Below are 17,798 nucleotides of genomic sequence, written 5' to 3'. Positions count from 1 at the left end.
ATGGGCCGATAGCCACAAGTACAATATACCATCCAAAGGTCCTAAGTCTGTCTTTCTCCCTCCCCTGTGAGGTTTGTACATGGGCCGATAGCCACAAGTACAATATACCATCCAAAGGTCCTAAGTCTGTCTTTTTCCCTCCCCTGTGAGGTTTGTACATAGGCCGATAGCCACAAGTACAATACACCATACAAAGGTCCTAAGTCTGTCTTTCTCCCTCCCCTGTGAGGTTTGTACATGGGCCGATAGCCACAAGTACAATACACCATCCAAAGGTCCTAAGTCTGTCTTTCTCCCTCCCCTGTGAGGTTTGTACATGGGCCGATAGCCACAAGTACAATACACCATACAAAGGTCCTAAGTCTGTCTTTCTCCCTCCCCTGTGAGGTTTGTACATGGGCCGATAGCCACAAGTACAATACACCATCCAAAGGTCCTAAGTCTGTCTTTCTCCCTCCCCTGTGAGGTTTGTACATGGGCCGATAGCCACAAGTACAATATACCATCCAAAGGTCCTAAGTCTGTCTTTCTCCCTCCCCTGTGAGGTTTATACATGGGCCGATAGCCACAAGTACAATACACCATACAAAGGTCCTAAGTCTGTCTTTCTCCCTCCCCTGTGAGGTTTGTACATGGGCCGATAGCCACAAGTACAATACACCATCCAAAGGTCCTAAGTCTGTCTTTCTCCCTCCCCTGTGAGGTTTGTACATGGGCCGATAGCCACAAGTACAATATACCATCCAAAGGTCCTAAGTCTGTCTTTCTCCCTCCCCTGTGAGGTTTGTACATGGGCCGATAGCCACAAGTACAATACACCATACAAAGGTCCTAAGTCTGTCTTTCTCCCTCCCCTGTGAGGTTTATACATGGGCCGATAGCCACAAGTACAATACACCATCCAAAGGTCCTAAGTCTGTCTTTCTCCCTCCCCTGTGAGGTTTGTACATGGGCCGATAACCACAAGTACAATACACCATACAAAGGTCCTAAGTCTGTCTTTCTCCCTCCCCTGTGAGGTTTATACATGGGCCGATAGCCACAAGTACAATACACCATACAAAGGTCCTAAGTCTGTCTTTCTCCCTCCCCTGTGAGGTTTGTACATGGGCCGATAGCCACAAGTACAATACACCATACAAAGGTCCTAAGTCTGTCTTTCTCCCTCCCCTGTGAGGTTTGTACATGGGCCGATAGCCACAAGTACAATATACCATCCAAAGGTCCTAAGTCTGTCTTTCTCCCTCCCCTGTGAGGTTTGTACATGGGCCGATAGCCACAAGTACAATACACCATACAAAGGTCCTAAGTCTGTCTTTTTCCCTCCCCTGTGAGGTTTGTACATGGGCCGATAGCCACAAGTACAATACACCATACAAAGGTCCTAAGTCTGTCTTTCTCCCTCCCCTGTGAGGTTTGTACATGGGCCGATAGCCACAAGTACAATACACCATACAAAGGTCCTAAGTCTGTCTTTCTCCCTCCCCTGTGAGGTTTGTACATGGGCCGATAGCCACAAGTACAATACACCATACAAAGGTCCTAAGTCTGTCTTTCTCCCTCCCCAGGACCTGAGGCTTGGCTTTGACCAATTTACCACGGAGATGGAACGTGACCCCCTGCTGGTCACCGCCGCAGTCGCCGCTGGAAGAGCCACAATCAGTACTGCCTACGAGATAAAGAAAATTTCTAAGTAAGTATGAACACCGGAAGAAGAAACTAAATGACATCGTATCTTAGTTAGCGGTGTCTTTTTAAACTCAAGACCGCGAGAGTCATACCTTACCGTGGGACCATACCATACGCCATCTTATACGCTTCTGCTTCTTTCCATCTGTAAATTGGAAGGGCCTGTGGGATGCTTATTTTTGATAATCACCCAGCAACCAACAAATAACTACACAGCAACCAGCCCGAATCCTCGATAGTTTATTGGTTGAGAAGCTACCCCCTGGGCGCACTACTTTTAGCGACTGAAAAGTTCAGAACGCTCAAATGTACGAAATATACCTCTCTGGGATAGACAACATAAACATACTGCATTTAAACTAATAACTTCAGGCTTGAACACACGAAGTTCAATATAAAATCCATGTCTTCGGTTGTTTTTTTAATCGAAATCTACCTTGGACAAACCATCGGCGCGAGGATACTTTGTGTTGAGATAGGAGTTGTTCCCCTTTCGGTGTTCTCCACATAGCGCCACTTCGGCAAAAAGACTGCAATCCGTCGGTCAGTTATCAACAATAGTGAGGTTGCGGGGAAGACGCCCGACAACTCAGGACGACGACAAGTGACGGTGACCTTCTTTTTTTCCCCCTCACACAGTCGGGACGGGGCCATTGCGAGACGTTCCGGCTGGAAAATGGAGCAATTTGTCGTCGTCGCAAAAACGGAACATAGAAATTGGTCTTTGCTGTTAAGGCTGGAGTATACTATGGAGGCCCAATTTAAAAGTGATTAGGTAGTTTTAAAAGTTACTTTTTCTGTTAGTTCAATGTTTGCTTTATCAGAAGAAAAAACAAAATGAAAAGTGCTTGTCACGCAAACTTTTAAGATAATGACTGAAGTTTGAGCATAGGTATCAGATTTTTTTCAGGCAAACACTACTGAAGAAATTGTAATATTGTATTGTGAAAATATAAACAAAATAACAATCAGATGATCACAAACTGAAGAAGAGAAATAGGGAAGCAAAACAGAACATCAAACAGTTATGTTACTGGTGAATTCGAAAAAAACACCTTTTGTATCCATTTTTGAAGCTCAATTTGAAGCATGGAACACAGACAAACATAGATTAAAAGTGTTAAAGTGATTACAGTGTTCAGAAATAGTGTTAGATACCAAGTTGAGTTATCCCTCTTCACCAATTTTAAAAGAAATACACATCTTGTCACGCAAAATCTTGAACTGTGATGCTTTTACTACCCCCACCCCCTACCCATTTTTTCCAGAAAAGAGAGCATATTATCTTCCAAATAGAAAAGCAAGTTAGTCAGATGATCAAAAACTTAAGAAAAGAAAGAGGGAAGCAAAATAGAACATCCAACATAGTGATTTAACTGGTGAATTCAGAGAAAACAAATTTTGTTACCCATTTTTTGAAGCTTGGAACACCGACAAACATAAATTAAAAGTGTTAAAGTGGTTACAGTGTTCAGAAATAGTATTAGATCCCAAGTTAAGTTATCCCTCTTCATCACAGTTAAAAGAAGCACACCTCTTGTCACGCAAAATCTTGAACTGTGATACTTTTACACAATTGTTACGATTGCTCTGCAGTTTTCAAATGAGCACGTTCCTGTGTAGCATCGAGAGTGTGTAACTAAATGTAACATCATGCCCGTATTTGTTTTATTTGCGGAGATTGGTTACAAATGTAACACCTCTCTTTTATGCAGCGTAAGGTTAAGAAATGTGCCTTCGAACATTGGTATGAAAAGATAGCAGAACGATTCGATAATGATGATGATGATAAAATCGTTTATTTAACGTCACTCTGTAAAAACATTGGCGACATTTGTCTTGGATTAAAAACACACACAGGCGCGCACACAAACTTTCCCTTTATGTACAGTGGTTCACCATCCTCCCACCCCCTGCACACTCTCGCTCATCTAATTAAAAGTGGTAATAAGAGATACTTGGATATTGAAAAAGTCAGATCTCAACTGAAACACTTTGTTAAAGTACATTAATATTATACTAAAATGCAGCGAGTCCACAGGTCACCCAACACGTGACCATGTTAGCATGGAACCATGTCAGACATTACCTTTTTTTTCATTATTATATAATTATGCTTGCGTACAAATAATAACGTCGTAAAATACTTGAACAAATGCTGCCATGTCTACATTTTTATATATATACATCGACATTTGACCATTAAAATGCTGAGTCTATTCCCTACAAATATAAAAAATACACCTCCTTCGATCAAGAAGGACGAAGCAAGGGTATCCGTTTGAAAATTCATTGTAGTACTCCAGCAGGATATCCTTATTTGGGAAATGCCAAGGGCAAAACTCCTCTCTTTACTTTCTTTACTTTATTTGGTGTTTAACGTCGTTTTCAACCACGAAGGTTATATCGCGACGAGAAAACTCCTCTCGAATACCGTGCATTTCGTTCGTTTAAAAAAAAATCGTGGACGGCGCTCCAATATCCAGTGTCAAACTGTTGCTGTGACTGTGTGGGCGTGACGGTCAGCATAGTGACATGAATTTGATTGTTATATTTTTAGGCAAAGCACATGTTTTCAGCAAACAGAAAACAAAATATTGGAAGTGTCGGAGACACTACCCAAAAATTAAAACTTTTTTACATATGTTTTTTTCTACAACTTTTTTCTCTAGGGTTCTTTCATCATCTGACTTAACTTTTTATCGAAATCGAACCATAAGATTATTGAAAACAAGTCGCGTAAGGCGAAAATACAATATTTAGTCAAGTAGCTGCCATTTTTCAGCAAGACCGTATACTCGTAGCATCGTCAGTCCACCGCTCATGGCAAAGGCAGTGGAATTGACAAGAAGATCTCTGGCCAGAAGGAGCTACACTGGAGACCAAGCTCTGGGGAACTTCAAAAGACCTGAAAGCGACGTTCCAGTTCACGACAGCAGCGGAACTACGACCCTAGACACAACCGTCGAACGCAGAAGAAGAAGACAAGAAGATCGGGGTAGTAGTTGCGCTAAGAAGGATAGCACGCTTTTCTGTACCTCTCTTTGTTTTAACTTTCTGAGCGTGTTTTTAATCCAAACATATCATATCTATATGTTTTTGGAATCAGGAACCGACAAGAAATAAGATGAAAGTGTTTTTAAATTGATTTGGACAATTTAATTTTGATAATAATTTTTATATATTTAATTTTCAGAGCTTGTTTTTAATCCGAATATAACATATTTATATGTTTTTGGAATCAGCAAATGATGTAGAATAAGATAAACGTAAAAGAATCAACAAAAGTATACGTTTCAGACGCCTGTTTATATATTATCACGCCACCTCCCTCGAGACTTCACTCCAAAAGATATTTTTACGTTTAAAACGTAAACAAGGGGTCACTGACAAAAAATGCCAGTTAAAGTTTAGAAAATGATAATAACACGCTGATCCCGTGTATAAAGTTAGCTGATCTGCCCAAAAGCGCTGGTTAAAGCAGGTGTCACACACCCCACGTTGTCACCACTCAAAAGAAATCACAAATATAAAAGATGACAAGGTGGTATACAGGGTGCAAAGACATGGTGCACTTAGCTTTTTGCCACTGAGTGGGCGACCCGTGAATAGTCTATCTCCACAACTGCTCCGTTGAATGAAGTGCCGGCTGGCGTGGAAACGAAGCAGGGATTAGTGGAGATATCAGGCGCCTCACTCAGTCGCTCAAGGTCCTCCCCGTAGTCTACCAGAAATAGTAGCGTTGTAGCTGGTAGGACGACGACAGCGACAGCAAATCACCAAAACATCAGGTTAGCAGGTTACGGCAGATGTTCCGGTCACAGCATACAGCAGACGTTCCGGTTACAGCATCCCGCAGATAAGCAGGTAAGAAGTAGGCTCAATAGCCTAATGTAAGTAGCTCTCCTTTAAGCGAATCCGCTTCCTTTTGAATGGCTTCGCCCGTCGACGAAAATACCGCCATTCCCTTCTTGCGCTGAGTTACTTTATGCGTAGGAATTCCTCCCCCGCTCAGCCAAGAAACCTGACGCCTCGTCGTCAGCCAACATGTAACAGCGAAAGGTGGTCGCTTCTTGAAGTTCCTTAAAGCCCTACTGTACAAGCAGAACGGCACGTTGATATAAAGTGATGTATCTAACGTGTTGAAAACCATCAAACTCTTAGGAAGAAGACACCGACCCTCCTCTCTTGCTGCTGATTTTCAAGTGTGTCGTTTAATGTCTCCACCAAACAACCTTAAAAACATCACGTGACTCAATATGATTGACTTGGGTGACTTTCAAAAATCCTTTGTACTTGGATGGTTTTCGAAATTACTGCAACCAAACGAAGAAGCTTGGAAAAGTATTCCACTCAGTAAGTTCTCCAAACTCGGAAAAAATCTATGCTGCTTTCAAACAAACGTCAAACCAGCCTTATTTAAAGGGTTGGGGTTGATTACAAACAAGTTCTGGAAAAGCGTTTTAGAATGCTGGCTTGACAACCATGAAAAGATATTGCCATGCGTGAAAAAAATGACCCAGCTGGAGAATTTATGCCTATGGAATAACTCTCTAATTGCTTATCGTGGCAAGACAATGTTTCTACGTGATTGGGTTACATCTGATATATGCTATGTGAAGGATTTATACGAGAATAATATGTTTTTACCATTTCACAGGATTTGTGAAAGAGTTGAGCATAAACCAACAAGACTATTTGAATATAGGGCAATTCGCACAGCAATAGCATCCCTTTTTTTGAAGATGAATGATAATGGAATACAAGCTATGAAGGTAATGGATTATCAAAAAATAAGTACATTTAAACCCAGGCAGTTTCGTAAATTAATGGTAGACGCTTATCAAACTGAGACTATTGCAGTCAGTTTCTGGAAAAGAAAGATGGGAATTGAAATAAACAAGGACATTTGGCAGATAGCAAGCAACGCATCAAAAGAAGTAAGATTGAGACTGCTACACTGGAAAATAACTCATAACATTTATCCAACGAACATTATATTGTATAAAATGGGCATTGCTGAGAGTATTAGTTGTACACATTGTACAGAAGAGACAGATTATATCGAACATTTCTTTTATTATTGTATAAAAATAAGCAAAGTGTGGAATCTTGTTGAAGAAGCCTTCTTCACCGCTTGTTCAAAGAGAATTCATGTTGATGTGCGGGATGCCCTATTTGGCCTAGTTAAAAGGAATTCTATTTCATCCGCTGAAGCAAACTATGTCAATTTGCTGATCTTGATTGCAAAAATGTGCATAGGTATTTATAGATACGGTACCCCTTTAGAGATCGGATGTATTTTTGAAAAAGAGTTAAGTTTAAGAAAAATAATTGACTTGTGACTCGCATATATATGTTGCTATCTGTGAAATTGAAATAAAGAAACGTTAGGTAACAAAAGGAGAAATGATGACGGAAGAAAATATAGGACAAAATGTATAAAAATAAAAAAAATAGGTGGAGAGAGAGAAGATAGAACGAGAGGAGACAGTGAGAGAGAGAGAAAGAGAGAGAGAGAGAGAGAGAGAGAGAGAGAGAGAGAGAGAGAGAGAGAGAGAGAGAGATTGGCAGACTATGGGAGAGAGGGGGAGAGAGAGACCGACAGAGTATGGGGGAGAGGAGAGAGAGAGAGAGAGAGAGAGAGAGAGAGAGAGAGAGAGAGAGAGAGAGAGAGAGAGAGAGAGAGAGAGAGAGAGAGAGAGAGAGAGAGAGAGAGAGAGAGAGAGAGAGAGAGAGAGAGAGAGAGAGAGAGAGAGAGACGAAGCAAAAAAGAAGAACAAAGAAGAAGACAGAAAATTCCGAAGAACAAAATTCAGAAAAAACAGACAAGTCGAAGAGAAAGAAAGTGGATGCAGAGAAAGACAGACTAGGGAGTGAGTGAGAGAGAGAGAGAGAGAGAGAGAGAGAGAGAGAGAGAGAGAGAGAGAGAGAGAGAGAGAGAGAGAGAGAGATGTTGAGTGGACAAGTGTGAGAAAGAGAGAGAGAGAGAGAGAGAGAGAGAGGAGAGAGAGAGAGAGGAGAGAGAGAGAGAGGGTAAATGTAAATAAAAAAAAATTAAAAACAATTGTCCATGATCTGTTTACTGTCCATTGAGTGTGAAGCTGAGAGAAAGAGTGAGACTGAAGGAAAACAATAATAACTTAATAAGAATTAAAATGATTATAAAACAATAACAAAAAAACTTCCGATATAAAAATTTTTTTTTTAAAAAACGCACGCACATGTGTGATTAACAATGTCTGATCTCCTAAAAAAAAAAAAAAAAAAAAAAAAAAAAATCACGTGACTCACCGTGTCACATATCCAGTTCAGTCACCGTCAGTTTTGCCCTGACAGCAGAAATCACCCACGTGGAATCCCTGCAAAACGAAATCCCCGTGGTTCGCTATGCTTTGTCAGCGGTTTCATACCGTCACCCCGACTCACGCACAGGCGCTTTCCATCACAATTGGAGATATGCACTCGACAGAGTGTTCTTATCTCCAATCCATGTCACTAAATGGGGGCCCGGTAGCTCAGTTGGTCGAGCACTGGATTTGTGATCGAAAGGTCGCTGGTTCGAATCCGGGCCGGGACGGACACGGGTCAACTTTATGTGCAGACCCAGAGACGGAAGCCTTGTCCCTCCCCCGTGTCATCACAATGGCACGTAAAAGACCTTGGTCATTCTGCCATAAGTGCAGGTGGCTGAATACACCCAAACACGCAGACACCTGGGTAGCGCGACTCCGTTGCTGCTAGCTTTCCACTGGGAGAAAGCGACCCGAATTTCCCAGCGATGGGACAATAAAGTAATGAAAAATGAAAAAAAAATGAAAATGAAAATCGTGACAAGGGAAGTTAACGTTTACAGATTTGTTGGCATCAGCTTCATGTCGTAAGGTTTGGTCTGTTTGTTTAAAGAAAGAACAACAAAGATTTTTTTATATTTTTATTTCAGAGATTTGGATTTCATCAACCTCATGACGTATGATTTACACGGGAGCTGGGACAAAAAGACAGGACACAACGCCGCCCTAAACGGTCCCAGCAGTGATACAAACACTGTGGTGAGACGTGGTACACCTTTCTAGATTGTTGTGCTTGTTGGTAGTGATACAGACACTGTGGTGAGACGTGATGACCTTTCTGGACTGTTGCGCTTGTTGGTAGTGATACAGACACTGTGGTGAGACGTGATGACCTTTCTAGACTGTTGCGCTTGTTGGTAGTGATACAGACATTGTGGTTAGACGTGTTTCTAGACTGTTGTGCTTGTTGGTAGTGATACAGACACTGTGGTGAGACGTAATGACCTTTCTAGACTGTTGCGCTTGTTGGTAGTGATACAGACATTGTGCTTAGACGTGTTTCTAGACTGTTGGGCTTGTTGGTAGTGATACAGACACTGTGGTGAGACGTGATGACCTTTCTAGACTGTAGTGCGTGTTGGTAGTGATGCAGACACTGTGGTGAGACATGATGACCTTTCTAGACTGTTGTGCGTGTTGGTAGTGATGCAGACACTGTGGTGAGACGTGATGACCTTTCTAGACTGTAGTGCGTGTTGGTAGTGATACAGACACTGTGGTGAGACGTGATGACCGTTTTAGATTGTTGTGCGTGTTGGTAGTGACACAGACACTGTGGTGAGACGTGATGACCTTTGTAGACTGTTGTGCGTGTTGGTAGTGATGCAGACACTGTGGTGAGACGTGATGACCGTTTTAGATTGTTGTGCGTGTTGGTAGTGATGCAGACACTGTGGTGAGACGTGATGACCGTTTTAGATTGTTGTGCGTGTTGGTAGTGATGCAGACACTGTGGTGAGACGTGATGACCTTTCTAGGCTGTTGTGTTTGTTGGTAGTGATACAGACACTGTGGTGAGACGTGATGACCTTTCTAGACTGTTGTGCTTGTTGGTAGTGATACAGACACTGTGGTGAGACGTGTTGACCTTTTCTAGACTGCTGTGCTTGTTGGTAGTGATACAGACACTGTGGTGAGACGTGATGACCTTTCTAGACTGTTGTGCTTGTTTGTAGTGATACAGACACTGTGGTGAGACGTGATGACCTTTCTAGATTGTTGTGCTTGATGGTAGTGATACAGACACTGTGGTGAGACGTGATGACCTTTCTAGACTGTTGTGCTTGTTGGTAGTGATACAGACACTGTGGTGAGACGTGATGACCTTTCTAGACTGTTGTGCTTGTTGGTAGTGATACAGACACTGTGGTGAGACGTGATGACCTTTGTAGACTGTTGCGCTTGTTGGTAGTGATACAGACATTGTGGTGAGACGTGTTTCTAGACTGTTGGGCTTGTTGGTAGTGATACAGACACTGTGGTGAGACGTGATGACCTTTCTAGACTGTAGTGCGTGTTGGTAGTTATACAGACACTGTGGTGAGACGTGATGACCGTTTTAGATTGTTGTGCGTGTTGGTAGTGATGCAGACACTGTGGTGAGACGTGATGACCTTTGTAGACTGTTGTGCTTGTTGGTAGTGATACAGACACTGTGGTGAGACGTGATGACCTTTCTAGACTGTTGTGCTTGTTGGTAGTGATACAGACACTGTGGTGAGACGTGTTGACCTTTTCTAGACTGCTGTGCTTGTTGGTAGTGATACAGACACTGTGGTGAGACGTGATGACCTTTCTAGACTGTTGTGCTTGTTTGTAGTGATACAGACACTGTGGTGAGACGTGATGACCTTTCTAGATTGTTGTGCTTGATGGTAGTGATACAGACACTGTGGTGAGACGTGATGACCTTTCTAGACTGTTGTGCTTGTTGGTAGTGATACAGACACTGTGGTGAGACGTGATGACATTTCTAGACTGTTGTGCTTGTCGGTAGTGATACAGACACTGTGGTGAGACATGATTACCTTTCTAGACTGTTGTGCTTGTTGGTAGTGATACAGACACTGTGGTGAGACGTGATGACCTTTCTAGACTGTTGTGCTTGTTGGTAGTGATACAGACACTGTGGTGAGACATGATGACCTTTCTAGACTGTTGTGCTTGATGATAGTGATACAGACACTGTGGTGAGACGTGATGACCTTTCTAGACTGTTGGGCTTGTTGGTAGTGATACAGACACTGTGGTGAGACGTGATGACCTTTGTAGACTGTTGTGCTTGTTGGTAGTGATACAGACACTGTGGTGAGATGTGATGACATTTCTAGACTGTTGTGCTTGTTGGTAGTGATACAGACACTGTGGTGAGACATGATTACCTTTCTAGACTGTTGTGCTTGTTGGTAGTGATACAGACACTGTGGTGAGACGTGATGACCTTTCTAGACTGTTGTGCTTGTTGGTAGTGATGCAGACACTGTGGTGAGACATGATGACCTTTCTAGATGGTTGTGCTTGTTGGTAGTGATACAGACACTGTGGTGAGACGTGATGACCTTTGTAGACTGTTGTGCTTGTTGGTAGTGATACAGACACTGTGGTGAGACATGATTACCTTTCTAGACTGTTGTGCTTGTTGGTAGTGATACAGACACTGTGGTGAGACGTGATGACCTTTGTAGACTGTTGTGCTTGTTGGTAGTGATACAGACACTGTGGTGAGACGTGATGACCTTTCTAGACTGTTGTGCTTGTTGGTAGTGATACAGACACTGTGGTGAGACGTGATGACCTTTGTAGACTGTTGTGCTTGTTGGTAGTGATACAGACACTGTGGTGAGACGTGATGACCTTTCTAGACTGTTGTGCTTGTTGGTAGTGATACGGACACTGTGGTGAGACGTGTTTCTAGACTGTTGGGCTTGTTGGTAGTGATACAGACACTGTGGTGAGACGTGATGACCTTTGTAGACTGTTGTGCTTGTTGGTAGTGATACAGACACTGTGGTGAGACGTGATGACTTTTGTAGACTGTTGTGCTTGTTGGTAGTGATACAGACACTGTGGTGAGACATTATGACCTTTTCAGACTGTTGTGCTTGTTGGTAGTGATACAGACACTGTGGTGAGACGTGATGACCTTTCTAGACTGTTGTGCTTGTTGGTAGTGATACAGACACTGTGGTGAGACGTGATGACCTTTGTAGACTGTTGTGCTTGTTGTTAGTGATACAGACACTGTGGTGAGACGTGATGACCTTTCTAGACTGTTGTGCTTGTTGGTAGTGATACAGACACTGTGGTGAGACGTGATGACCTTTGTAGACTGTTGTGCTTGTTTGTAGTGACACAGACACTGTGGTGAGACGTGATGACCTTTCTAGACTGTTGTGCTTGTTGGTAGTGACACAGACGCTGTGGTGAGACATGAAGACCTTTCTAGACTGTTGTGCTTGTTGGTAGTGATACAGACACTGTGGTGAGACGTGATGACCTTTGTAGACTGTTGTGCTTGTTTGTAGTGACACAGACACTGTGGTGAGACGTGTTTCTAGACTGTTGTGCTTGTTGGTAGTGATACTGTGACAGGGAAGGCTACCGCTCCTTTCACAGCAGACTCTGCACCCGAGTTGTTGGCCTTTCAGTCAACACCCGTGGTTTGTGGAATTCTGTTTGTGATGGGGTCTGGTGGTTTCCGATTGTCAGTATGTTCATGGAAACCTTCGGGTTTGCATAACAGTTTTTATAGGGCTAAGAAATTAGCCCTAACATTTTCAAACCTGTTTGATTGCCCTTCGCTTCTCGAGGTGATCGTAGTGTTTCGGCACACGGTTACATCTGGCGCTTGCGAGCAGGAATGGGACTCGGCATGATATGTTCAGGTAATGGCATAATATGACCACTGAACATTTTCGTGCTGTTCCCATTCTGCGAACTTGGGATGGACAGTGGTCCCCCGGTTCGGAACTTCGGGACGAAGTTCATTTCAATCGTGGGCGATTGTGACAGGGGAGGCTACCGCTCCTTTCACAGCAGACTCTGCACCCGAGTTGTTGGCCTTTCAGTCAACACCCGTGGTTTGTGGAATTCTGTTTGTGATGGGGTCTGGTGGTTTCCGATTGTCAGTATGTTCATGGAAACCTTCGGTTTTGCATAACAGTTTTTATAGGGCTAAGAAATTAGCCCTAACATTTTCAAACCTGTTTGATTGCACTTCGTTTCCCGAGGTGATCGCAGTGTTTCGGCACTCGGTTACAATACAGACACTTTTTTCTGCTCTTTCATTGTGTTCTTCCTCTTTTGCAGATGGCAGCAGTAGATTATTGGGTGTCGAATGGGTGCCCAAAAAACAAGCTGGTGATCGGGCTGGCACTGTATGGGCACACGTTCACACTCGCGGGCAGTGACAGCTCGGTCGGAGCGCCTACATCAGGACCCGGCTTGGCTGGAACTTTCACCCGGCAAGCGGGATTTCTGGCCTACTATGAAGTACGCTGTCTGTGTGTGTGTGTGTGTGTGTGTGTGTGTGTGTGTGTGTGTGTGTGTGTGTGTGTGTGTGTGTGTGTGTGTGTGTGTGTGTGTGTGTGTGTGTGTGTGTGTGTGTGTGTGGGGGGGTGTGTGTGTGTCAGACGGACGGACGGACGGACGGACGGATAGACGGAAAGACAGACAGACAGACAGACAGACAGACAGACACGGACGGACGGACGGACGGACGGACGGACGTGAACCGACCGACAGACAGACAGACAGACAGACAGACAGACAGACAGACAGACAGACAGACAGACAGACAGACAGACAGATAGATATAGTGAGTATATACACTGATGTACCGCCCCTTGCCGTCAGATGTGCAAGATTAAGTCAGAGGGGGGGACGGAGGAGTGGGACGCGGTCGGCAAGGTCCCTTATCTGGTGAAAGGCGATCAGTGGATCTCATTCGACAACGCCCGAAGCCTTCAAGAAAAGGTCAGCTGTTTTGTTAACCGCTTCTCAAACGTACCTTTCTTTGCGTTTTTCAACGTGTGAGTTGCCTCTGTAGAAAACTGGCGTTGAATGCTGAATAGACGATGTTCGACTTTAACTCTGTAAAATACTATTGCTTCAAGTGAGTCACATTCCCCCATTTGACATTTTAGATCAGTCACTAGCGAAGGGTGTGTCTGAAACAGGAGGACAAGGAGCACGTGTTGAAAGATTGCCTCACTAAATGAGTATTCACTCGTTCACAACCCATAAAAACCCGACAGAGTTATTTCTGGAGTTCGTCTATAGAGCGCTATGCCGCTAGTTGAATGCAACTTTGCTGAGTCGTATACAGTCCTGTAAGCGGTAGCTACAAAATTGTCTTCCACATCAAACTGTTGCAAGGTTTCAAATTTGACAGACAGAAAAGGATCTTAGTAGTGCGCTGAAAATGAGACAAAATCATGATGAAACGCGATCATTTTGAGTTTAAAATTTGATTTTTTCCGTGAACTCTATTTCAATGTTTAATCGCTCTAAAAAAAACAAAGAAGAGAAAACAAGTCGCGTTAGGCGAAAATACAACATTTAGTCAAGTAGCTGTCGAACTCACAGAATGAAAGGGAACGCAATGCAATTTTTCAGCAAGACCCTATACTCGTAGCATCGTCAGTCCACCGCTCATGGCAAAGGCAGTGAAATTGACAAGAAGAGCGGGGTAGTACTTGCGCTGAGAAGGATAGCACGCTTTTCTGTACCTCTCTTCGTTTTAACTTTCTGAGCGTGTTTTTAATCCAAACATATCATATCTATATGTTTTTGGAATCAGGAACCGACAAGGAATAAGATGAAAGTGTTTTTAAATTGATTTCGACAATTTAATTTTGATAATAATTTTTATATTTTTAATTTTCAGAGCTTGTTTTTAATCCAAATATAACATATTTATATGTTTTTGGAATCAGAAAATGATGGAAAATAAGATGAACGTAAATTTGAATCGTTTTATAAAAATATTAATTTTTTTTTACAATTTTCAGATATTTAATGACCAAAGTCATTGATTAATTTTTAAGCCACCAAGCTGAAATGCAATACTGAAGTCCGGGCTTTGTCGAAGATTACCTGACGAAAATTTCAACCAATTTGGTTGAAAAATGAGAGCGTGACAGTGCCGCCTCAACTTTCACGAAAAGCCGGATATGACGTCATCAAAGACATTTATCCAAAAAAAATGAAAAAATCGTTCGGGGATATTAATCCCAGGAACTCTCATGGAAAATTTCATAAAGATCTGTCCAGTAGTTTAGTCTGAATCGCTCTACACACACGCACGCACACACACACACACACACACACACACACACACACACACACACACACACACACACACACACACACACACACACACACACACACACACACACACACACACACATACACCACGACCCTCGTTTCGATTCCCCCTCTATGTTAAAACATTTAGTCAAAACTTGACTAAATGTAAAAAGAAGTGTTGCACTTTTGAGCACATTGTGACATAAACCATTGTTGTACTAGCAAAAGAGGCACACATACTGAACACCAGTGAACACTACGTGTGTTACTTTTGCCAGTAGATGTATGTACTATGTCATTGAAATGAGTGGAACACTTGTGGAACAATTGTGTTTAGAGTGAGGGACTGTTGACAGACAGAGATAATAGACATTGTCGTCATTTTCACGAGGTTTAATTCACAAACACCTGGGAAATAAATCTCATGTTCCCCATGCAATAAATCCCCGGTTACCATGGTTGCAGGAAGCATTTTATACCTGGATAATCAAAAGCAAACCCAATAGAAACGCTCGGGGATTCTTCGGCTCTTTTCATTGGTGTTTCCCCAGACCTAAATCAGACGACACGACACTGCTTTGCAAAGTTCCAAAAACGAACTGGCAAACTGGCAAAAGTAAACAAAAAACAAAACCATTTCATGAAAGGTCATAAATTCATCACAAACAAATGAAACCTAGCGATATATTTTGTCTTCTTTTTGAGTCATAGAGTGCGTGAGTCTGTGTTTCGATACACAGACGTTCGGAGAAACACGAACGTCAAGTTCAAGTCCAACCAATTGACCCCTGACACACACATTTTGACCCGTGCACAAGACGTTGTATCGATAAACGAAGCGCAAATAAGAAATAATAATTAAGTAGATGTGCAACGCCAAGGCACTGCATACCCCAGCGAAAGACACATCTTTCTCTCTCTCTCTCTCTCTCTCTCTCTCTCTCTCTCTCTCTCTCTCTCTCTCTCTCTCTCTCTCTCTTTTTTATACAAACACATATTTCCCTGTTATATATAATTTTCAAGCATTGCTAAAGAATCCTAATGCATCTTAAAATGTCTTATTGGTTGCTTGACATGTTAATTATGGTAAATATGTCATTTGTACTATTGTTAAACTTATGTTTTATTTCTTCTTGTTTGTTACCCCTCAATGGGCGAGGGCCGGATGAAAAGAAGCATTTATAGATTGCTTATTCTGTCACCCTCGTAAAATAAATTTCAATTCAATTCAATTCAATTCTCTCTCTCTCTCTCTCTCTCTCTCTCTCTCTCTCTCTCTCTCTCTCTCTCTCTCTCTCTCTCTCAAACACACACACACACACACACGAACACACACACACACACCCACACACACACATACCCCAAGTTACACACGTACACACATACACACACACACACACACACACACACACACACACTAACACTAACACATGTGCACAAAATGAACAACACACACACACACACACACACCGCGCGAGAGAAAAAGACTACAGGGAGGCATGACGTCATGATGCATTAATTGACGTCAAAGACTTTTGACCGTGACGTAATCTTCTTACGCGAGCTTTATCCATAGTCTTGAACAACCACACACACGTAGACTTGGAAACTACCGAATTTGTACACGTCCAAAGGCAAAGCGGCCTTGGGTGGCGTTTGCTCAAAAAATGGGGGCGCCTATTGCACCCACCGTATTTTTGGCTCACGAAGGGGGGCATATCGACTTTTGTTTCATATTTATTGACCGCGGCATTCGGCCTTGGTCAATAAATGTGAAACAAAAGACGATAGGCTCCCCCTCGGACCGACAAAAAAGCTGGTCTGTCAACAACCCATCAAACATCTTATGTATCGATTGGAGATTGGATTTTCCTTCTTTGAGTCATGTGACGTCAGAGGCCGACAAAACTTTATGTATCGATTGGAGATTGGATTTCCCTTCTTTGAGTCATGTGACGTCAGAGGCCGACAAAACTTTATAATTTGGCTTTTCAGGTTGACCGAAACTTCAAAGGAACTAAAAAAAAAAAAACGTCATGTGTTTGATTGCATGTGTGTGTGCTGTTCAATGTCAAAACAACAACAAAGTGAGAACATGACGTGTGTTTTGTAGTTCCTTTGAAGTTTCGGTCAACCTGAAACGCCCAAATATGAAGCTTATGTGTTTGATTGCATACATGTGGATTGCATGCATGTGTGTGTGCAGGGCCGGACCAAATGAGTTGTAAGGGAGGGGGTTCCTCCTTTTTTGGGGGGGGGGCAAATCAGCGAAGTGGTGAAGCCACAAGCGCGCGCCTGCAAAGCAGGCGCGCGAACTAGGGGGGTCCGGGGGCATGCTCCCCCGGAAATTTTTTGAAAAAACGGTTAAAATCTGTGCAATCTGGTGCATTCTGGGCCTTGTTTTGAGGGTTAAGAGCAGTTTGGTGCTAAAACTAGTAAAAAAAAACAAAAAAACACTCAAAGCAAGGTAGGCTACATGCTTTTTTCAGGGGTGGGGTTCCGGAACCCCTGGAACCCCCCCTGGGTCCGGCCCTGGTGTGTGCTCGTTCAATCGTCAAAACAACAACAAAGTCATAAGTACCTGAAAGGAATTCGATCGATACATAAATGTTATTTGCGTGTTTGACCAAAATATGACATTTTACACAGATCTCGACAGTCATTGTTCACCTCGACCGCTAGCGCGGTCTCGGAGAACAATGACTGTCTCGATCTGTGTAAAATGTCATATTTTGGTCAAACACGCAAATAACGTATAATAATTTGGCTTTTCAGGTTGACCGAAACTTCAAAGGAACTAAAAAAAAAAAAACGTCATGTGTTTGATTGCATGTGTGTGTGCTGTTCAATGTCAAAACAACAACAAAGTGAGTACATGACGTGTGTTTTGTAGTTCCTTTGAAGTTTCGGTCAACCTGAAACGCCCAAATATGAAGCTTATGTGTT

General features: G+C 42.7%; 1 protein-coding gene and 1 long non-coding RNA gene across 3 annotated transcripts in view; one reads left to right on the top strand and one right to left on the bottom strand.

Annotated features, from left to right (window-relative positions):
* Positions 1 to 17,798, bottom strand: part of LOC138960075 (uncharacterized) — a 261,944-nt gene that overhangs the window by 66,248 nt on the left and 177,898 nt on the right. The gene's annotated exons all lie outside the window — the stretch shown is intronic.
* LOC138960074 (acidic mammalian chitinase-like) overlaps positions 1 to 17,798 on the top strand; it is a 41,200-nt gene that overhangs the window by 21,636 nt on the left and 1,766 nt on the right. For both annotated transcript variants that reach the window (XM_070331805.1, XM_070331806.1), the window contains 4 exons: positions 1,569 to 1,693; positions 8,633 to 8,741; positions 12,852 to 13,034; positions 13,398 to 13,517. In XM_070331805.1, coding sequence (XP_070187906.1) covers positions 1,569 to 1,693; positions 8,633 to 8,741; positions 12,852 to 13,034; positions 13,398 to 13,517 — 537 coding nt within the window. The remainder of the gene's footprint in view (positions 1 to 1,568; positions 1,694 to 8,632; positions 8,742 to 12,851; positions 13,035 to 13,397; positions 13,518 to 17,798) is intronic.

Source organism: Littorina saxatilis, linkage group LG2 (assembly GCF_037325665.1).
Source record: "Littorina saxatilis isolate snail1 linkage group LG2, US_GU_Lsax_2.0, whole genome shotgun sequence".
Lineage (NCBI taxonomy): Eukaryota > Metazoa > Mollusca > Gastropoda > Littorinimorpha > Littorinidae > Littorina > Littorina saxatilis.
Note: the sequence above shows the minus strand (reverse complement) of the source record. Positions and strands in the feature narration are given on the sequence as shown.